General features: G+C 36.1%; 1 protein-coding gene across 6 annotated transcripts in view; it reads right to left on the bottom strand.

Moving 5' to 3' along the window:
• Window positions 1-24,153, bottom strand: part of RUNX1T1 (RUNX1 partner transcriptional co-repressor 1) — a 174,833-nt gene that overhangs the window by 34,441 nt on the left and 116,239 nt on the right. For all 6 annotated transcript variants that reach the window (XM_072603573.1, XM_072603574.1, XM_072603575.1 and 3 more), the window contains 2 exons: window positions 21,335-21,516; window positions 8,110-8,360 (listed from right to left, as the gene is read on the bottom strand). In XM_072603573.1, the coding sequence (XP_072459674.1) occupies window positions 8,110-8,360; window positions 21,335-21,516 (433 nt within the window). The remainder of the gene's footprint in view (window positions 1-8,109; window positions 8,361-21,334; window positions 21,517-24,153) is intronic.

Genomic DNA, 24,153 nt, shown 5'->3' with positions numbered 1-24,153 from the left:
TTAGTTCTTCCACCTAAATTTAAATTTCCTGTATTTCCTTGGCTGTTAGATGTGGTTTTGGTCTTAACCTATATTGCTATTTAGTAGAAGAGCCAAGACTAGAGAATTCTAACTTCAAGATCAATATTCTTTCCTCACACAGCAATATCTCAAGACTACACAGAAGATCAAGGCATTCTGAAACTAGCCTATCAATAAGGAAAATGTAAAATTATATCATCTTGAGAAAAGGATGGCAAAAAAACCAAACAAACCATGACAGCAAATAAAAATATTTGTGACATGTAGCGGCTTTGAGAATTTGATAATTTTTAAAAGTTACAAAAAGAACTAAAATCATTCCCACTTTGGAATGTTTTCTTATCTGATATCAGGACACCAGTTCCAATAGATTAAAATATCCCTAACAGAAAGCTTCCATTTCCATTTGAATGTGAATCTGTACCAATAGGTCAAGTTTTCGTGCACAGACACAAATGTGAGTTTATGCTTACATAAGCATAAACTACATGACACTGATATTATTATGAAAAGGACATGACATGATATCCAGACTCATATAAAAAACTACATTACACATATCCAAAAGCTCAATCAATCATTACTAAAAAGGGTTCATTAGATTTGAGCCAAGAAATAAAAAAATTCTCCTTTGAAAGGTCAAGAATTCTATTTACATCTCAATTTGATTTCACATGAGAAGTAAATCATCACTGCCCTAGAAAGAAGTAAATATTTTATCATTGAACAACGATATTGATCACCATAGAACCTAGTTAAAGATGTTCATCAAAAAACATGTATCTTACTGAAAAGATACACTATAAGATTCCAGCAATATCTGGAAAACTATTGCTCCCCCAATAGCTCCATTTGTAAGAACAATAATGCAACATACTTTGCAAACTAAGGAACAACACACTCGGCTATGAATATATCCTATAGGTTTAAAGTACTTTAAAGTTAAGCCCTACTTTTGAATTTGTCACTTTTTGAGTAGCCTTTTTCTGAGTAAGAAACTATTTTAGCATCATAAAATTAAAGCTGCCAGGGATCTTAGACATCACATAGACTAACTGCCTAATTTAATGTGAAACAATTCAGGTTGGTCAATGAATATTTTTGAAGGATCTACTATGTGCCAGGCATCCCTGGCTCACTGAGCTTATAACCTAAAGAAGGAAGATAACATATAAAAAGATGCTGAAAATGGGAGCAAGGGTAGGAAAAAGGAAAAGACTGGCCCAGAGGTATAATGGGAGTTCAGCACAAAGGAGTGTAGCTGGGCTGACTGGCCTGGAATTTCTTGAAACGGAGATTTTGCTCAGCCCACCAGTCTTCCAAATAGAGGCACAGAACATACTGATGAGGTGTGAGTAGGAAGGTTGATGTAATATCAATGGATGAGGAGCTTCTTGATCCAAAGAGAGTAGTGACCTGTCCAATATTACAAAGGCTGCAAATGGTAGAGTCATGTGATTTGTAATTCAGATCTTCTAACTTCAAAACCAGAGCTCTTTCCACTGTATCCTGGCAATAGCTATAGTCTCCATAACTGCCCTTAAGAGACAACTTTTAGGCTTAAGGTACATTTCCAAGAACAAAGGCTGCCTGTCTCTGGATCTAAAAGTTGGACCACAACTTACTTTCCATTCTGCTAAAATCAAAAGTACACACAACCCAATACATACTTTTGGCCAATCACAGTCATGAAAATTTGTAAGTTACTAACATGATTACATGAAACAATTATCTTTTTTATTCTCTTTCTTAAAAGAATAATATAAATAATCCTTTATGAGGTTTCCATTAAATTACTAAAAATATTCAATACTTTTAATTTTTTTTTTTTAAATGAGTGTTGCCTATTGAGAAAAAAGTAACCTGGTAAAATATCTTGATAATTTGCATAATACTAGCACATGTATAATGGGAATGAAGTATTTAGCTATTGCTCTGTTTGTTTTGATTATTTCAAGTTGAAATGTTTGCAAATATGCAATTTTTGTTGACTTATTTGTTGGCTGTGTTTTTTTGGGGAAAAGCATTACTGTTAAAATTAGTCATCGCAGAAAGAACTGCAAAATGATGGAGATGCAAATGTGACAGAAGCAACTTGCATGAGGGAGAAATTGTTAAGATATCTTTTAAAGGGCAAATACTTGCAGAGCTTTTTAAAATTTCAAAAATTCAACAGACAAAATCAATACTCCTAAGAGTCCTTGACATTTGGAGGGACACGAGTGAGTAAGCATCAAGAAGTTGTTTGTAACTTCACTGAATTGATCTGAACTGCTGGTAATAAGCATTTGAGAAATACTTCTGTGCCCAAGAACTTGCCTTGTCAAACCAAAGAAGAACCAACAGGTCTAACTTGGCTCTTTTTATGTATGGTAACCATCTGTCACAAGAAAATAAAAATGCTTACTTTGGGAGGAAAATTGCAATGCTTTAAAAGTTTATATTTATTCACGTAGTGGATATGAGTACAAAACTCCAGAACACATTGCCATTCTTATTGATCTGCAAATGACTATTAAAATGGAAAGAACTAGAGAAAAATCAATCTTAAAGAGTCACTGAATAGCAAATTTTAGTTCAGTGCTGCTTAGATGTTTGGTAGAAAATAGTCTTAAAACCATGTGCAACTAAATTGGTTAATAAACTTAAAAGAACTATAAGTTTCTTTTATAAACTAGGATTACTTTATTACAGAGCTCAGTTAGGATGAAAATACTTCCCTGTTTAAAAAAAATACATAGCATTAGTGCATATTCACACTAGGATTAGAAATAAATCAATCTCTGTACATTCAAAATGGTGGCCTGAGTAACTGGTTCCATCCTTTAAGGATCAACTTTACATAGATGAACTTTAAGGACTTTTAAAAAGGGGTACTTAGGTCCACAGATCAACATTAAAAAAAAAAAAAGATCTATTATAATTAAGTGTTAAGAAAACAACTTAAAGAAAAGTAGCCCGAAAAGGAATCATTCATGCCTAGGCAACTATATAATTTGTGCACATAAGCAAAGAGCTTCTGGCTGCTTAAAATGTCATTTGCATAGGAAATGGTGGCATTTAATTATTAAATAGTGTTTGCTATCTAAAATTTAGACACCATCTACACCTACCATTTGAATGGCTCCCATTAAGGGAGAATGAGTGTTTTTAAAGGCAACAGAAGTGAAGTGTCCAATGGGTGGGGGAAAAGGGATCTAAACTGACATGGAACAAATGGGAGATGAGACGTATGTTGGAGTAGAAGAATGGTTGATGGAGGAAAAAAGGAAGGAAAGGGGAGGTATATAATTAGATCTTAAAAACATATTAGAAGCACTTGCTAAAAGGAACAAGGAAGGAAGCTGATGGTACAAGGAGGAATAAGTTTCTTGTCCTCCAAAGAATGGACAAAGACAAGAGTAAGAGATGATCTAATAAGGGTGTTCAATGAAAAAGAGAAAAATAGCAACTGGTTATTTTCTGCCAAGGGTACTGAGACAACTAGGTCTGACAAGAGAGAAGTCTGTTTCCTTCCTAGGGACTGTATCCAGGACATAACAGAAAACCTCTCAAGACTCGTAAAAAAAAAGATAACGACAACTCACTTCTGGTGATTCATGTGGCCAGAAATGACATGAGTAGAGGGATCTAAAAAAAGGAAGGTCAATCATCATGAACTCTTGGGTAAGAAACTAAAGACCATTTGGAAAAAGGTTGTATTTTCCTCATTGTGTTGAAAGCAAGGTATATCAAAGAAAAATATTAATTTGAGAAGTGAGAATGGGATTTGAGTTTTTGGACCATGGCATAAAATGGACAGATGTTACTGGCCTAAAATGAGGTATACCTAACAAAGGATATTAAGAACGTTAAATAGTCTTCTTCAAATATGGTAAGAAGGACAGGACAGGGAGAACACTACTTAAATATGTAATTGTAAACTTGGATACCATAGAGAGTATAAGCAAAAGTAAAAAGAATGGTAGCTGAGATACCCAGAGGTTCATAAGAGACAAAATTCAAGAAAGAAGCCATCATAAGAACTGTTAAGGCAATAAACTTAAGAAATCATGTAAATTTGACCTCATAAGTATCATTGAGACTGGATGGCATTAAACTCATGACTGGATCATGGTCCTGAATAGGTGGGTTTACCTTATTCAGAATAAACAGGTTAGGAAGACAAAAAAAAAAAAAGATGAGGTGGCTAGAGTTGTGGGCTGCTCATGGTATATAGTAAGAAGACATACTCATGAAGAAATCTGAGAATGAGGGAAGGGAAGCATGACAGAAAGCCTCTAGATGAAGGTCAGTGAAGGGAAAAACAAATGATTTTGAAAGAGGAAACAGATGAGGAGTTTGTGAAACAGATACAACCTGGCAGGGAGGCAAGATATAGAGCTTGTAACTTCAATTATATAGATGCATACAGGAGCTCACTCTCTGCCAAAAGCAGAGCAGCTACTAACTTCTTTACTTGCTTTCATGATAATTTTATCCTTCAAAATGTGAAGGAACCAAGAAAAGGAAGTACTGTTTTGGATCTCATCCCCGCTAGCAGAGAAAAACTGGTTGCTGTGGTGAAAATGATGGGAACCTTTGCAGAAAGAGACCATGTCATCCAAGAATCTGTGAAGGATAGGAAAGGAAATCTCGACATAGTGTGACATATTCCCCAGAAATGGGGAAAGCAAATTTCAGAGGACTCAGGGGAGAGATATGCAGGATACCTTACATGAAAACACTACAGGTGAAATAGTCAACCCAAAAAAGATGGAAGATGCTCAAGAACTCTAAAGACACAAAAATAACCATTCCAATAAGCAGGAAATAAAACTCATAGGATTACAAAGCAAACAAATTACATTGAAATAAAGAGCTAAATCTTTCCATCTAAGCTCATGAAGCCCCTGAAAACACACAGATCCCTCTCTCTTTCATATAGCTGTAGTCTCTACTAGGATATAGTTCCTCATAATTAGGAGCCATTTCATTCTTTGTAATTGTATGCTCAGTACACAGTTGGCACACAGTACTTCGTAAATATTGGTACGAGGATTGAATGAAGTATGTGGACATAATTAGCTTAGAGAAAAGCATCTTGGGCCAGGGAAGAAGGAGGAAGAGTCTTCTATGTGAAGAAGGCATTATAATTGTTCTGTCCGACTCCAGATGGTCAAACCAAGAGCAATGGGTAGAAGCAGTCAATAAGTAAACTTCAACTTCATTACAGAAACAGCTTACTAACAATACCAACTTTGCGATTATGGAATGGGTTGTATCTTGAGAAGGGATGAAGTTTCCCCTTCTTTGAAGTCTTTAAGCAAATGCTGAAGGAACACTTTTTGGATATGTCCAACTAGACATTAATCTGGGGTATAAGTTGGACTAAATGGCCACTGGGGTCCCTTCCAACTCATATATTCTGTGAACCTGCTTCTGTGACTTTGAAGTTGATCTTAGAATTTGAAATAATTCTTCTCCTATTTAAGTATTTGCAACCATGTCTCATGATAAAAGCTTTCCATAAATGGCATGGCTTACTAAGAAAAAGAAATCCTCCGTTGATATATTCAGATTGGCTTTTAGATCAACTAGACTGAGAAGCTACCGTGGTTATCTAAAGGATTCATAAAGAAGATACTGTGCTTATCTGAACGAATACTAGAAGGCTTGGTTTTTGGGAAACCAAAAAGTATAGGTTTAGATAATCTTCTAATGTGTGGACTGAAGTAGGTGAAAATCCATGTCAACTCTGACCATATGCCCAAACCCTTTGCCTGACTCTGGATTGAAGGAAAGTATGACCATCTTTTGCTGTTAATTCTAGGGAGAATATTACAAGTCTACTCTCAACAGGGTCTTACTGTTGCTGCCTAGAAGCTCTCAATCTGGTTAAAAACTACTTCCACTTTCATCCTCAGCTCATGTTTCCAACACTAACCCCAAGCAATACTGTTATGACTACTAAATGCTTAGGTACAGGTTAACTGAATTCTCATACTGTGCTAGATTCAATGTTCTAGTATCACATTCCAACAATGGTTCCATTTCCTGCTACTTCAAAAGCCTCTCTACTAAATTCCCATTATTCATCTCCCACACCCAGAACAAACAAACAGTAACTACTTGCCCTGAGACAGTAAGTCATCTCTAGTACATGAAATGGATGGACAAAAGTGAGGGGAAGGGATCAAAGATCATGCAATTGGTTTATAGTAAACTTCACTCTCATAACATTGAAGGAAAGGAAATTGATACTGTCCTAAAGAAACCTATACTACTCTCTCTTGATTTCACTATTACAGTCATTGATTATCCACTAAACTCTTGCTCTGATGGTTGACTATGTAAAGGAGATAATTAGATTCTCAAAGGTGATTCAATTCCAGGAAAATACAAGTTTTTCTTTCCATTCTAACCAAGTTAAAACATCTTTTAAGTATAAACTTGACAAGAGATTGTGTCAGTCATTAATTAGTTAAATTTTGAAAGGCATTTCTCTACAAATTTGGTTGCCATGTAAAATAGCAATGTAGTAAAATAATTTACTACAACAATTCATGAAAGCACCTGCAAAATCATAGAAAAACTTTTACTTTTACCAGTGAATGAAAAAGTACCCACACTACTCAAACCATGAATTTTTTTTTTATTAAAAATATAAATTGACAAATTTTGTTTTGGTAAAACAAACACTTCTGAACACATACTCCCCCCCCACCCCAGTTTTCTTCCTCCCACAAAATATATTCACAGAAAATTGTTTCATCATTTGCTATGAGAAAGGTATAAATGTCCCTTAACTTTGAAGGAAAGATACTAACACTGAACCTGACCCCTTAATCTGAGCAGAGTTTTGCTAACCATCCAGAAATCACTTCGCATTAAAACTTGCCTTAATAATCTTCCCTCAGACTGTACAGCAGACAATTATTCTGCTAGAGGGAACGTTAGTGACCATCTTTCCTGGTGGTTACTAACACTTCTAATTTTCAGTAGCATAAAGAAGAAGGCAAAAGGAATATGTATAAATATGCCAAAATCTTCTCCCACCAAACATCCGTATTTCTGAGTCAGAACTACAAAATACACAAAGGCACTAGATGTCTAGTTAAGTGAAATCTTGCATCTAGGTGGTAAAATAGAGTGTTGGTCTAGGAATAAGGAAAACACAAATTCAAATCCTGTTTTAGACCTTACTAAGTAAGCTGCATGACCCTGGACATGTCACTCACTTCTCTAAATCTATCTCCTCATACACAAAATGGGATAATATAGAACTTATGCTATAGGATTATTGCAAGAATCAAATGAAATAATATATGCAAACCACTTTGCAAAACTTAAAACTACGATTATATAAAAGCTATTGTATTATTATCATTTATCCATTCAAGTCCTGTATCACATGCCATTCCCTGCTTTAGGAATATGAAAATTTGTGGAACTTGGGATACTAATAAGAATTTTCAACTTGGACTAATTGTACGGATTTTGAAAATGTTCTTAATTATGCAATAAAAAAACTAAGAGAAACAACAAAGGTAAACATGCTTTCTTTTCAAATCTAAGCACATATTTTCGATTTCTATTTAAAATCCCCATAGTGCAAAAAAACCAAGCAACACCCTTCCCCAATAGAAATCAAGATAAAATTTTATTAGATTACATCGGTGGTTCTTAACCTGGGGATCACAGATTCAGGGCAGGATCCATGAACTTGGGTAGCAAAAAAAAAATTAAAACTTTATTTTCATTCCTCTCTAAATGAAATGTAGCATTTCCTTTAGTAATTTTAAAACATTATTTGGAGAAAAGAGTTCAAAGGCTTCACCTGAATGCCTTGATTAAAAAAAAAAGTTAAGAATCCTTGGATTAGATGCTCAACTGGCTGACACTCAAAGGTACCTAAGGAATGTAAGAGTTTAAGAAAGATATGTTTCTAAAGGGCATCAGAATAGCACACAAGTCTCTGTGAGGAGACAATAAAAAATGAGAAAAAATTTCTAATTCATTAAGTAATGGAAACAAGAGTGGAAAATAGTTTTTTGTTTGTTTGCTTTTTAAATAAAGGCCTGTAAATGTCAGGATATTCATTCTTACCCATAGGTCTGTTCCTGTCCCTGAGGTCCCTGTGGTTGGGGTGTCGGTAGGAGTCCCTGTAGTGGTGGGCAATGGCCATATCATCCAAACGATAATGTTGAGGTGGCGGTGGGGTGGGGTGAGGCAGGCCGTTGGGCTGGTAAGATAAGCCATTATTTGGACTGTACCGCTGGCCTGGGCTAATAGTGCATGGCCGCTTGCTTGGATGCTCTGAGTGCAAAGGCTCTCTGTCAAAGCCATTTTCTTTGGTTCTGAAGATGGAAAAACAAAAAGAAAATTTGTTTCATACTTTATTCTGCAACCACTGCTGTTTGGACGCTCATTCCTGTTAGAGCCCTCCAAGACATATTCTTTTGGAGGCCATTTTGCTGTTGAGAAGCTTTCTTAAGTTCAGAATTTTAGAATAGATCATTAATGAAATCTAGGAAGAGGCCAAAATGATCAGGGAACCAAAGATGTTAGAGGTCATTTACCTTCTCATTAAAGCTAACCTTCATAGCTTCAGTTTATCTGGAAGGATAACAGAAGATTTACAATCTACATTGCCCTCTGAAGGATGATACTTTCAATCAAAACCTAAGTTTCCAGTCCTTGAGTCCTGGATAGATTGGCTCTTGGACAAATCATCATTAAGACACAAAAGACAAATAACTTAATCAACACCTATACCATTTTTTATCCAAATTTGGGGCAGACTTTCATGCAAAGAAAAATTCATATACAAGACAAATTAAGTATGTATATATAAGAGAATTAGAAGTGTCTGTATACCTCATACCACAAAAATGGTAACAAGAAATACAGAATTTTAGAGATGAAATGAACCCTCAAGGTCATCTATACAAGCCACCAGCCCCAACTACCTTCCTCTTCAAGGAAGAAACTATGACCTAGAGAGGTAAAGTGATCGATTTGCCCAGGATCACACTATTACTTAGTATCAAAGCTGAGACAATCCAGCTGATGTCTGATTCCCAAGGTGAGTTCATTACATACCAAGTTCTATCACACTTCATTGCCTCCATTCATGCCATTTTTCAGATCTTTAAAACCTTAAGAATTTAAGATCTAAAATCTTTTAAGATCTTCTCTAAAACTATATAAATCTAAGATAATTTTAATATTTAGTTATTATCCCTTGCTTATCAAGCAAAATCAGCATTGAGTCAATTAACAAGCATTTGCTAAGTGCCTCCTTGGTGCCAGGCATTGTGCTAAACAGAAAGGTAAAAGGCAGCCCATGATCTCAAGTAGCTCACAATCTTATTATAGAGGATGAGACAACATGAAAAAACAAAACAAACAACTATATACAGGATAAACCTCAGATAATTAACAGTGGGAAGAAAGAAGCATTAAGAAAAGTCAGTAAAGGTTTCTTATAGAAGATAAGACTTTACCTGAAACTTGAAAGAAGCCAGGCAAGACAAGAGATAGAAGTGAGGAAGGAGACAATAGCAGGGACTAGGGACTGCTGGTCAAATATCTGGTATATGGTAATGGGAGTGTGTTATTTTATTTCATGAGTAAGAAGGCCAGTGTCACCAGACTGCAAAGTATGTTGTGGGGAAGAAGGTATAAGAAGACTAGAAGGGTAGGAGGGATGTCTTTTGGTGATATCTAGACAAGTTAATGGACCCATCCAGAAGGTAACAGATTCATTCAATTGGTTAGTTAGTCATATGCCCCCAAAGCAATGTCCCACCACGGAACATTTAGGACAGATACAATTCCGAAGAAACTGCCCCAATAGTACAGAATATACTTTGCTCTTTTTGTGTTCATTTGCTAGAAATCTAAAAGCAAAAAGGTCCTTGGTAGACCTCTGAAACCTCTTGGAATCAGATCAAAGTGCTGAGATGGAAAGAGGCTGATAGGTGTTAAAAGGATGAGCCCCTGCTTTGGAAAGCCTCTAAGAAGGAGCCTATGTCATCACCATCAAGTTTTCCCTTCCCCCTTCAACCTCATTCTCCTCCAAATATTGGTATGGCTGAAGCAGGCCTATACTTAAATAAACCACCTTGCAGGAGTAATTAGAGCGTATTCAGACTTCATTGAGAAGGGCATTAGAACTGGAGCCAGTAGATATGGGTGCCAATCCTAAAACGGTTAACTCTGTGACTGGCCAATTTACTTTTAAATTCTTTGGGCCTCAATTTCTTCATTTGTATCAAAGGATCAGGATAAAAGTACCTGGATGAATACACTAATACCTTCTTTCTAGCCCTAAACACCATAACTACAAATAGCCTGAATTCTAGTCTAGCAATCCTGAAATGGCAGAAGCACCAGAAGAAATTCTGCCATGTTAACAGGAAGATGCTCTATGGAAAACTGACAGAAGAACATAAACATGAATCGCACAAGATAAGAAGGTGCAGAGACAATTGGCACCAGTGAAGGAAGAATCCATTGCTGAGATCAGAGACTCAATAAAATACTGGGAATGCTCCTAAGAACCAAAAAGTTAAGGGATAAAAAGACCTGTGAATAGCCAAAAAAGGGACAGAAATCAGACCTGTTATTGCATTAGTGTAATTAATTTCTGGACGAGAAAATTGTCTTCCAACATAGGTTAGCACCTTTTAGCTCCCTAGAGCACAGAAAAGCTGTGACTTTACTCAGGGTCCAATGACCAGTATGGGTAAGAAGCGGGCCTTGGAACCAGTTCTTCCTGGCTTTGTGGCCCGCTCTATAAATCCAGCCATCATGCTTCTTGTGCCTCATGGCCAAAGCAACAATCTCAAATTCTACACAGCAGTATTCAGGTACTTTCTCCTCAACTCCAATCTTATATTTCAAATTGCCAACTACATCTTTCCACTTGGATATCCTAGCAGCATTTCAACACAACATCTAAAATTAAATGACCATATTTCCTGATCTAATGCCACCATGTTCCATTTTCTCCTTCCCATCTTTCCATCTCCCCCTCCATGTTGATTATACAACCAATGGACAAGTCTTATGCAGTGAAAAGAACAATGTACTTGGACTCTGGAAGAGTTTGGTTCCAGTCTTGTCCTAGAAGCTGTATGATCCTGGGCAAGTCAAAAACCACTCCATACCTCAGATTGCTCATTTTCTTAGGAAGGTTTATGGACAGAATATCTGCCTTTTCTAATGGACTTTTGAGATTGTCTTTTTTCCAATGGATTTTCTAGGCACTGTACTTGCAGAAATTTTTCTCATTCTGTCCTAGCAATCTCATTTTTTTTCATATTAGTCACTATTCTCAGAAATACTGTTGATCCCAACAAAGATTTGGGACCAATGTTCTTCAAAACTAATGTGATAACTGATTTATTAGCATTTCTTGTTTTTTTTTAAACTATAAAACTATTTCTGAAACAGATAATCCTTTCTTCTTGCTATCTTCCATATTGGTACAAAGCACTGAATGGGGAAAAAGTGACATTTTCTTTCCTTTTTGTTCTATTTAATCAAAAATACCTTCAGATTGACATGTTTTTCTTCTCATTTCTCATAGATTTCCAGAGTTGGAACAAATCCTAGAGGCCACTTACTGATACAACTCACACCTGAACAGGAAGCCTTTCTATAACACATCCATCCAGTATACGGTCATCTAACCTCTACTCTCTGCAATTATGTGGGTACTAACTCTGAATTGTTCTTTTCTAATTCTCCAAAGACCTAACATACCATATAATGTGAGTAACCGAGTCAATGATTTAGAACAAGAAATAATCCTTTCTCTTGCTGAAATGAAGATCACAGGAATGTTTAAGAAGGCACTGAAACTCAGGATAAATGAGATGTTCCCTAAATGAATTAAACTTACCTGCCCCAAACAAGTTACAATCCAGGGTCATGCAAGAAAATAGTGATATGACTGTTGTTTACCGGTAAGGCTCAAATGATACAGTACTTGAAAAGTGCTATATAAACTTAAGAAACTAGATAAACAGTTATTATTAGAAAGAATATTTTTTATTATTAAAGGGGCTAGAGTCCTGGAGCCAAGACAAATCTGCTCCAATTTCCAAAAAAGGGAAATAAGGATGATTTTGAAACTTGGAAGGCTTAATAATAATAATCCCTGACCAAAGGTTAGAATGAAATATTAAGATCAATGAATCACTGGGAGAGAGAAGGAGCCATTATGCCTAGCATTGTGGCAGAGGGCAAAGAATACCAGACTCAGAAAACTAGAATTCAAACTATGGAACACTTGAGATGTGTTGGTTGTTTGATTCTAAGCAAATCAATATCTCTGTGCCTCAGTTCCCTCATCTCTAAAACAGCAACAGTAAAACTTTCCATACCTAACTTCATTTCCTTTTCAAATTATGTTACTAGGCATGTAGCTTGGAGAATGCCACAGAGAAAAGACAAAAGAATTTCAGTAAAACTTTTAATAGAATGGAAAACAGATTTAATATTCGACAAGATCTCAATCAGCTATCAGAGAAACTTAGTATTATGAAATTTAATGGTAATACAGCTAAACTCCTGCAAATTTTTAAACTACCTAGACAATAAAACTACTGAAAACACTAAACACGTATAACTGTAAATATGTAGCCATGTAGAAAACAAGAGGGAAGTTTTTTGATATCAGAAATTATTTCTTTTTATTCTTTACATCACTATTGCCTGGCACAGTAGATGCTTAATATATGTTCATATCTTAATAAATACTGATTATGTATGTATGTACTGTTGCAGGGGCGTGGGGGTTGGAGAAGGAATTCCAAAGCAATTGCTCTTCAGTGGGAAGAATTCCGAAGCATAGAACTTCACTCTTCTGATATAGATAGGCACTGTTTGCTATAACTTATTGGCTTAGAGTTTCCTACGATACAGAGAGATCAAATGACTTTACCAGGATCACAGTCAGTATACGTCAAAAATGGCAGACTGCCTTCTTTCCTCAATACCATCCTGTTATTCATATATATAAACCTAAATTATACCTCCTATTTTTGTTATTAATGACCACATTATGCTTCAATTTCTATCTGTCCTTTTTTCTTTTATGCATTCTCTCCATGTGAAAAGAACCATACAAAAACAGATCAAAGTAATTAAGGACAATTACATTCTGCTATTTAAACATTTGCTGCTGTTGTTGTTGAGGTCCAACTCTTCATGATCCCATTTGGGGTTTTCTTGGCGGAGGTATTGAAGTGGAGCCTTCTCCAGCTCAGTTTACAAATTAGGAAACTGAGGCAAAAAAGTTAAATGACTTGCCCACAGTCACACAACTAGGAAGTATCTGACATCCAATTTTATCTCAAGAAAATGAGACTTCCTAACTCCAAGCTGAACACTCTATCCATTGAGTCAACTAGCAGCTGTACTAAAAATCACAATCCAGCAAAATTCTTCATTATCTGGAATTATGAGGGAAGTGAGAACCTGAATGAGAGTTTTCCACAAAATTTCAGTTTTTTGATAGATACTACAGACAAGTATTGATATAATTTATCTACATAACTTAGGGCTTATTGTACTATGCCATAGATATGAATGTGGAGGTTTCAATAATGATATGAAAAAGGGACAATTTTTCACCAGACTACATATACAGAGACTGGGCTTCAGCAATACAGTGGTAACTTCCTATCAAAAGTGACTTTTCATTCCTCCATTCAACAAATACTTACTCAGTGGAGCACACATAAATGAATAAGGCCTTGCCTTCACAATCAGAGGCTTCAGAACCAAAAGTATATATAAAGATTACTTATATTTTATTGTATTCGTATTTAGTTAAATATTTGTCAATTACAATTTAATCTGATTTACAGTGTTTGGCAGCTCTGCTGCAGGAAACTCTTGAAGGCAGTACAGTGCTGAGAAGGTGCTTATTTACGGTAGCAGAGGTAGTTATATTATCATTGAGGTTCACTATTATCAGTGACATTACAGAACCAATCTCTATTACTTCCCTCAAGATGTTTAAAAGGTTGAAAAGAGCTAGACTACACAAAACAATGGGATCCATAAGAGCTGCAGAGTCACAGAACCAAAGGAAGTAGTCTAGCACTGCTGAAGCCCAGGGCACGGAGGTTAAGGAAGCAATGTGGTGAAAAGCTCATAGTGTGCAAACTTCAAATTTTGCAAATGCAGAAACTAAGACCCAGAAAGTTAGTTTGGTTACTGTCAGAAAGGCAGTCACAGACCTGAGATTTGAATCCAAATCCTTTGCCTTCAAATTTAGCTTTCCTTCCATTGTACCACGTTGTCCTTTGAAAGGTAGACTGGGGCTAGATGGAGATGTTTAAAATACTATAACTTCATTTATATTTGTAAATATAACAACAGTCACTTGGGAACCTATAAACCCATGAGTATATATGAAAAAAAATTTCAGTAATGTACCTATTCTTTTCTTCTGAAACTACAAGGTAAAAAAAAAATTTAAGTGTGTGAAACTACATGAATCAACTCGTATTACAGCAGATTCATTTTAGAACATTTAAAGCTTATGGAGATACTACAGCTTCGGTAATAATAATGTTCATAGTCAATAGATCCTATAACTCTTGCCAAAAGCCTGGCTAAATTATCTTCCCCTGAACTAGCATATAGAGAAATAATTAATTTTCAAAAATGAAAAAAAAAAAAACATCTCATGGTAGCTTCAGAAGTACTGCTATGAATACTAAATCCCACTAATTCAAGTAACATTTGCTTCCAGATAGCCATATTCTTTGATATCTGCCTCCCTCCTCCTTTCAAATTTATTCCTTAATCCAAGAAATTTGGCAATCTCCAGTGGGTTCTCTATTCCTCAAGAGCTTTACAAGGTTCTTTAATATAGTACTAGTCATAGTTGTAGTAATGGGCAAGTATTCTGTCCATATGGATGAGTGTGTAATAAGATAATGTAATGTGACATATAAGTGATAGCTATAATAATTAACATTATATAACTTTCCACAAAAAATATTATGGATAAATCTTTACAAATTCTTAGTTGAATTTGATGCATCATGTTTCCTCTGCTACTTAAAATATTTAACTGCTTGCATATCTAAATTTCACTTTGATAAGAGAATCAAATCTGGTTATAACAACAGCAAGATCTCTAGAATTTATAAACTTTGACCTCTCTGAGCCTCAGTTGCCTCTTGCGTGAGATGGTTCCTTGAGATTCCTTGTAAGATACATTTCAAGGAATCCCAAAGTGTACTATCATAGAACCATCTTTAGTTATTACAGAAGACTAATGAAATTATCCCAAATTTGCAGTCCATGTAGTAAAATTAATGTATTCAAGAGTTAGAAGGAAAGACTGTACCTTAAGATGTACATTTATTTATTTTTAAAACTGATGTTTAAGAGAGGAAATAAACTGAAAGGTTACATTTTAAAATGTGCATTTATGGAAAAAATCACATTTATTGGAGGAATTATTATTTATTTTAAGTAATTTAAAGTATAACAAAAGAAAAATACCTCTCTTCAAAGTTATTAGATATTTAGGATGATTTCCTGGACAGGAAGTGAAACAAAGAAGTCATGACCAAACAATAAAGCATTAATAATGATGAGGATATAAAAAGATCTTTGTTTTCAGCTATTGCCATAAGGCTAGAGCACCTCCTCTTGACACCTTGCTAGGAAAGTGGGGGTGGGGGAAATAGAGGAGAGAAAGAAATCCTCAATATTTTTCAATACTCTAAGGCCTTGTAGAAACTTGACATGGTATACTTGCTTTTTCATCCAACTTCCCAATCTTTATGGAAGTGAAATGATGCATTTCATGAGTCATCTCGGTGAGTAGTTTTAAAAGTGTTCTTAACCTCTCACCTTTACCTCTTGTGAACTTTGCACTTCATTTTTTAAAAAAAGGTACATGCTTACGTTCTCCAGATTCTAAGGGCAAAAAAAGCTTCCAACAGAAGAATGGCAAAGGAACTCAAATAATTTACCTTTCATCTGTTTAGAAAACATTGAAATTACGTTTTATGTTTTAGTTACCCCCCCCCCATGATTTTAGACTAAAGGTTCAGGCTAATTTTCATGATCTCTAAGAAAAGGGGGATGTAATTTCACTCCTGTCTATGTATTCTTATGACAACTAGCACATAGTCTGACACACAGTAAGCCCTCAATAAATGTTCATAGGAGTGAAAATTTTAAATTTTTTTTTTCCCCAGTTTGGGGCACACAGTATTCTACAACTGTACTATAAACAACACAGCTGCTCAGGGAGCCCCTCTCCAGAGTGAAATAAAAATAGAAATAGATCAAATCTCACTTTTTCACACTGAGAAAACCATTTTCATCAATGGCCCTAGAGGACTCGCTTCTCTGTAAATAACAATAATTGTTAAATAAAACATAACCAGTCATTCTCCTATTTAGGGAAGGAGAAAAACAGAAGTGGATTCAGTTTGCCAAAACTTCCTCCTCAAAAGCTGAAAAATGACTAATAGATTAAAATCAGCGGTCTCAGGACTGAAGCCTCCAAAGTTGTAAACAAAAATAAAGGGAGCACTTTTGTCCGTGACATGTCAGGAACAAATTACCCAAATGTGTTTTCTCCTCCTCAGGTGTCAGTTTCTTCCCTCTGTCAGTGACTGACGGCTCCCACTGTTATTGCAGAAACAGATTGATCTTTTTAATGAGCCAGTTTAATAGACTCCAAAATCTCACCGTGGCTGCTCATCCATGTCAGACCATATGCACCAACAAAACATTCAGTAAAACAAAACAAAAACCAAAAAAAAAAAAAAAAAAAAAACCCACCCCAAAACAAAACAAAACAACAGAAAAAGCTTGGCTGTCAGACACTTCTATACTCTATAAAATTACTGTAGATTTGGATGTACAGATAACTTGCAAAAGGGAAATGCAAATGCAAACAAGATGCAGAAAATGTATGCAAAAAAAAATGCTGTCAAGGACCATATTTTCTTGGATCTGCTCAAATTCCCATAAGATACAAATGTATTTACACAACACATTCTCATCACCCCTCCTTTTAACTCTGAGGGGATGGGAGGAAGAGAGACTCATTTAACATCTTGCATTCATAATACATATCTCAGAATTATAATGCATTGATCTAAGTTCAGCCCAGAGATCACTGTGTAAACCTTAACCTCAGTGATCACTCACATATAAGGAAAAAAGAGATATCAGCTTCCTCCCAAATACAAGAGAATTTTGTATGCATAAATAGTGGTATCCATCACTATCATTTTTCATTAAAATACAATTTTGGGAGGAGCCAATTAGTTCTGTAAACTTGAAGGTATATTTTCCCACTTGTGTAGCATTTAGACTAGCTTTTACATAGGGTTCTCAATGCAAATTTTATTATAAAGGAAACCTAAATCCAAGTTATGTATCAACAGAAAATGTTGTTTATGGACACTGGAGAACAGGGAGGAAATTCCAGACTTTGATGGTCTCAAGTTGTCTGCTCTAAAATGACCTCTGATTACACAAGACTCATAAGATTGCCTGATAGCCTCATCATCTCATGATCTATATCTTTCTCAAGTGTCAAACATTTCATCCTCTTTCCCAATGGAATAGTAGAATACCTAGGCCAATAGAATGGCTGTGAGCTAGATGATAGAAGTGTTGAGTGGCTCCTAAATTGGCTGAATGATCATACTGAAAAAGTAGTCGTTAATGATTTGATGCCAACTTGGAAGGAAGTCTCCAGGAGACAGCCATAAGGATGTCAGTGCTTGGCTCTGGGCTTTTTAACGTTTTTATCAATGACTTGAATAATGCCACAGATGGTATGCTTACTAAAGTGGTAGAAGCCACCAAACTAGAAGGAGAGGTAATACACAGGAACATTCTTGGGATACAAGAAGATCTTGAAAGATTAGAACAGTAAGTCAAATCTAGTAAAATAAAATCTAATTCAGACAAATGTAAAACACCTTAAACACAGTCTCCAAAGTGGTTTTCACAAATACAAGACAAGGGAGATATGCCTCAAAAGGAATTCATTTGAAAAAGGTCTGGGGGTTAGGAATCCAGTCAACCAACAGTAGAAAGTAGAAGCCAAAAAACAAAACAAAATGACCCTCATGGGATCAACAGTAGCATTGCAAGGTATAGAATGCAAAACTAAGCTATAGATAGTCCTGCGGAATTCTGTCCTAAATAGACCACATTTACAATTGGAGAAGAGTAATCAAGATGCTGAATGTCCTAAAGATCATGTCTCACATGACCAACAGCAAGAGTTGGACATGGTTAGCCTCAAGAAAAGAAGACTCAGAAAGGTCCTGATAGCTGTCAGCATCAAGTATCTACAAAGGGCCATATGAAATAGAGATTTAATTTTTTTTTTTCTGATAGGGGCAAAAGGGTCCAATTTTAGTAACTGTTCAAAATTAGAGAGAAGATTTTGAGATGACATAAGGAAAAAATAACGTCTAACCACTAGAGCTACCAAAATGTAGAATGGGCTGCTTCAGGAGGAAGTTTGGTCGTTCTCATTAAAGGCCTTCAAGAAAAGGACAGATGACCACTTCTTGGATATGTTATATAGAGGGAGGATTTTGATTCGTGTTCAAATTGGATCAGATGGTTTCTAAGGTCCCATTGCAACTCTGAAATTTCGTGGTGGCCATCCTCAATCTACTGTCTGGATGTGAATTTCTAGGTTTTAGATCGATTTAACATCTAGGGATAATCTGTCCCTATGATAGTTTAGCTTCCTCACTTGGAATCACAAAAAATATTGCCCTTAGTTACTAACACTAAGGATTTTCGAATATTCCATTCCATTAGACATTTTATTAATCATCTACAGCACACACTGCTAGAGTCTAAAGATATAAAGACCTACACAATACAGACTATTTTCAAAGAGCTTCTAATGGGGAAAAATTAATAAGGAATCAAAAATTCAGAGTTGGAAGGGACTTTAAAGGCCATTTAATACAATTCTCCCTCGTCCTATCCACTTGACAGATGAGAAAAGCAAGTATTTCAAAGTGTAATTATTGCCAAGCATCACAGTCAGTAAATATCAGACACAGGATCTAAACCCAGGATTTTCTGATTCAAATTCTAAACACTTTAGGCACTACACTACTATTCAACTAATATGGGGGAAAATACAAATAATTATCATACAAAGAGCTGTGATGAGTACAAAGGAAAAGTCCTAGCAAAGCAACAGAAGGATTTTGAGGAAGCACTCATACATAAAACGTGATGGGGAGAAAAGTCTTCTTCAAGAAAGCAGCACCTAAGTAGGGTATTAAAGAAAAGGAAGGTCTTCAATTGGTAAAGATGATGAATTAATATAGTTCAGACATGGGGAAATGTACTCAAAGTACATGTATGAATATGGGAGAAAACAGGAAAATAAGCAAAGTAAGACAGAATGAATGTAGTTTGGATGAAACAGAAAAATAGGAAATGGTTTAAGAAAAATGGCTGAAATAGTAGGTCCAACTTAGACACTTAAGACAGATACTTTATTGGATAAATGAGATAAATTGGATAAATGAGGAGAAGGCACTAAATGTTTTTGAATAAAAGATGGCTGTGATCAAAGTAGTAAAGGGGACTAGGTTCATTGAATACTCAAATGTGACCAAGAAAATATTTGCAGAAATAAGATATTATCAGTGATGGGAAACTGAAGATGGCTGAGAATGTCAGGTTCAGAATATGTAGGAAGTGTTCTGATATTTAATCAATCAATTAAAAAGGCCTTCACAAAGCACTTATTATGTGCCATCTTTTAGGTTAAATGCTGGGGATACAAAGAAAAAAATATTTAGAAATGAGCAAAGCAAAAAGTCAATCTCAAACAGAAAAAACCTGTAATAATTTTGAAAATAGCATCAAAATTTCCAAGATTGAGCTAATAATAATTGCATGATAAAAATGAGTAACAAAGCTGTTAACTTTAACAGATTTCTATGTGGCCAAGCAGCTGGTAAGCTTAAAAGTTTCCATGCCTTTCAAAAGGGTTCTCTCACCCACTGTATTCCTTTTATGCTAATATGCATAAATGAATAAAACACAATCCCTCCCCTCAAAAAGTTTTGTTTCTAATGATGGAATAAAAATACATGCATGAACAACAGAAGATGAAATGATAAGAGAAAGGTACAAAGGTTTTCCAGTGGAAAATTACAACCTTGACTGGGGCACTGGGAAAAGACTTCTTGAGAGAAATCAACACAACTTAAAGGAAAAGGTGGCATCTGATCTTGGTTTTCAAGGATGTGCCTAGAACATACCTCAACAAGTACAGATTAAGAAAAGGAGATGATTAAAGGCACTGAGGTGGCAAAACAAAGGATATATACAGGAAAAAGTAAATAATCCAGTTTGGCAGAAGCATAGATTAGCAGAGCAATAAATATGTATGTTTCCAATGAGACACAGTGATTTGTGCAGTAAATGTTGAATGATTTCGGAAAAAAAAAAAAAGACTCATAACACCACACTCTGTAAATGCCTCTATTTCCATTCAGTAAAGACAAGTAAGAAAGAAAATCAATGTCTTAGATGAAAGAAAGGCACCCGCTATCTTCCTTCTAACATGTCGGTATGGTTTGGCTGCTGCAAGGGACATTCAGGGAAAAAAAGGAGGAAAAAGGGTCAAAAATAGTCTTAGAAGTACACTAAAGAACAAAGAAACACATATAAAAACTCCAAACAGTTAAAAGGGAAAGAATGGTAAAAGTAGGTAGGATGGAATGCTGCAGAAAATGACAATGTAGCCATAAGAGTTGAAATTTTAAAAGCACTTTTTAAAGTTTACAAAGCACTTTACATGGCTTTGCTCATCTGATCCTTACTATATTCATTGGGAAGGTATAGCAGATATTACTCTCCTAATTTTACATAGGAAGAAAATGAGATGCAGATGGGTTAAAGGCTCTTGCCCATGGTCAGAGCTCATAAGCATCCTAACTGGAATTCAAACTCAACTTTGCATCCAGTACTTCTTACCTCCTTCTCCCCTAGATTAAGGGTAACCCACCCCCTACAACGTTGGGGAATAACACAGTAAGATTCATATGTGTATTTTTAACTTCAATCACAAAAGAGTTTGTCCAGACTCCAGGTATCAGGAATCCAAGGCAACCTGACCCTTAGAATCAGCTGGTCTTGACAGAAGCCTTCTAGTTCTGTATCTATCACACTATAGTCCTAGGACCCACAGCAGCATCACTGGACACATCTGACTCCTTTGGGAACATGAAAAGGCCATCCTCCCCTTGTGTGAATTTCTCTCAGCTCCTCTCACCTGTCTGGAGTTCGCCTCTTTCCGTTTTCGTTCACATCGAGAAGCAGCTCTGAGGAATCAACAGGTGAGGTGGTGTTGGCATCCAGGAGCAGCTGTTCATGTTGAGCGAGGTACTGGGCAGGGTTCTGTTTGGCCAGTCTTGCGCAATGCAGGAGCTCCCGTTGGAGAAGGGGGAGGTTGGCCTGCAAAAGCATTTCAGAAAGAAGAAAAAGATGGGCCAGGCTGTTCCATCTGGGACTAACCAACTGCATCCCACTGCAGACAATGGCTGAGCTGGCTGAGCTCGAGAAAACCACTTCCTCTTTTAAGCCTAAGTTTTCAAGATGCTAGGCATGAACACTTGTGCCTAAGACTATAAGAAAACATAACCCGATGTGTCTACCAGCTATATCTTCTATTTCCAATAATCAGCACTCCAAACTACATGTAAATCCATGATGGGAACTGGAATAAGAAAAAGAGGTCTAAGTTGAACAAGATTTTCAAGTTATTCAAGATTACAAACTGTCCTAGGTCAACTAATGACATGCCATGATAGCAGTAGATATATGAAGTACCCATGCCATATCTGAAAAATAATTCCATTTAAAAAAAAATATTTTGTTAAAGTACCCACTATGTGCCAAACACTGTTTTATGTACTGGGGATACAAATATAAAGAATGAAACAATGCATATTCTCAAAGAGCTTACGTTCTAATAATATCTATCTATCTATCTACATACACAAAGAGAGACAGCACAAATGTAAAGAGAACAGATGCAAAGAAATACAAGGTAGTTAGAGAAGGAAGGAGGGTACTACTAGTTGGGGAGAGTCAGGCAAGGTTCCATACAGAAGATGATGCTACAGATGAACATTATAGAAAGAAAGGGACATGATAAAAGGTAGAAATAAAGAGGGAGTGCCTTCCAGGCATAGGAGATGATCAGTACAAAGGCAGAGGACTAGGAGATTACAAACAGTATTCTCTAAAACCTTTAAACATAATAAAAGGAGGATTAGCTTTCCAGCAAGGGTCAGCTAAAGGCTACCTCCTACAGGAAACCTTTCCAAATCCTCCTCATTCGTGGTCTCTCCTCCTAGATTATTGACCTACATGCCCTTTTCTCTCAGTAGCATGTATTCTCTTTCAGGACAGGGACTGTTTTCCATTCCATTTCTGTATTCTTGCACCTAACATACCACCTTGGTAGGTCATTAATACATGACAGCAAGAGTTGATGTATTGAACTGGATTTGTCGCCTTCATTTTACTAGTACCTTTGGTATGTGTATAAATGTTTTGATCATCAGAAATGTCTTAATATTGAAGTAATACCTTGGGGATAAAAGTCTGATAAAAAATGGTTGCTTTCTGTACCAAACAATACACAGATCTCTTGACAGATGAGACTGATAGGTGGGGGGAGGGGTGAAGAGGGAGAGAAAGAGAAAGAAAGAGACAGAGAGAGAGAGACAGACAGACAGACAGCAATATATCGAAATGTCTAACAAACTCTAGAGAAAGTCTATCGCTCAGGTAACTGAGCTATTACAAAATTAAAGTTTTAAGTTCTACAAAAATGATGTACCAAGACATAGATTATTCATGATGATGATATGTGCTAGTTTAAAGCAGATTTAAAAGAGTCTTATTATCTTAAGACAAAAACAAAACTCCATCCAAGTCATAGCTAAGGGGCAGAATGAAGAATCATTAGGTGAACTGCTCCTGGTTTATAATCTTGTTTCAGAGAGGGGAAACTGAGGCAAAAGTGTACAGTGGGTAGAGTTAAGATTTCCTGATAGCTAAATCAATGACTCCTTTGCATCAGGTCCACTGCTGTATAGCGCTTCTTAATATGATCACTCAAAACTTGTCGTAAAAGTTCTTTAATGCAGGTAAAAAAAAAAATGTTCACAGACATTATTCGGGTTAAAAGATTTTTTTTAAAAAAATAGCAACAATCCATAAAGATAAAATTGCAATATTTTCACAGAATTTTAGAGTTGGAAGACAACTTAGAACTGTATTATCCAACCTGTATCTGAAGAAGAATCCCTCTTTCACATAGTCAATCATGCAGTCCTCACTTAAAGATAAGAATATGCCAACTCTGCCTTTGGATACAAGCACTAATTCTCGGTCAGCTCTTCCAGGCATCAGACATGAATCTGTCTCTCTCTGCTACTCTGATGTACTGCTCCTAATTCTACCCTCTGTAGCCCTTCTTCCACTTAGAAGGCTTCTAACTGGTCCCTCATCCTTCAGTCTCCCTTGAATCCAATCAGTTTTCTACACACTGCCCAAATGACCTTTATAAAGCATGGCTGTAATGCCAGTGGCTCCCTATTACTTTCAGGATCAAATAATAAAGTCCTCTATTTGGCATTTAATTGCTCTTCATAAGCTGGTCCCTTCTATTTGTAGTTTTCTCACACTTTACTTCTTGCATACTCTATACAGTACGTTAATATGAGCCTATGTGCTCAGGTTCTACTTTGCTCTGCTATCCCATCTTGCCTGTAATGTTCTACCTCCTCACCTCTACCTCTTGACATCACTGGCTTTTTTTCCAAGATTCGAATCAAAACACTATCTTCTGCAGGAAGCCTTACTGGTTCTCACAGCCACTTGAGCCTTCTCTAAGTTTACTGTTCCTACTTTGAATGTACCTTACATATAACCATCCATTTATATACTGCCACCTTTTGTTTGTATATCACCTCCTGGACAGCAGGGATGGGTTTTATTTTATTTTGCCTGTCTTTATACTCCCATCATCTAGCATGGTGCATGGTACATAAGCACTTAATAAATATCTGATTGATTAAA

Source organism: Notamacropus eugenii, chromosome 4 (assembly GCF_028372415.1).
Source record: "Notamacropus eugenii isolate mMacEug1 chromosome 4, mMacEug1.pri_v2, whole genome shotgun sequence".
Taxonomy (NCBI): domain Eukaryota; kingdom Metazoa; phylum Chordata; class Mammalia; order Diprotodontia; family Macropodidae; genus Notamacropus; species Notamacropus eugenii.
Note: the sequence above shows the minus strand (reverse complement) of the source record. Positions and strands in the feature narration are given on the sequence as shown.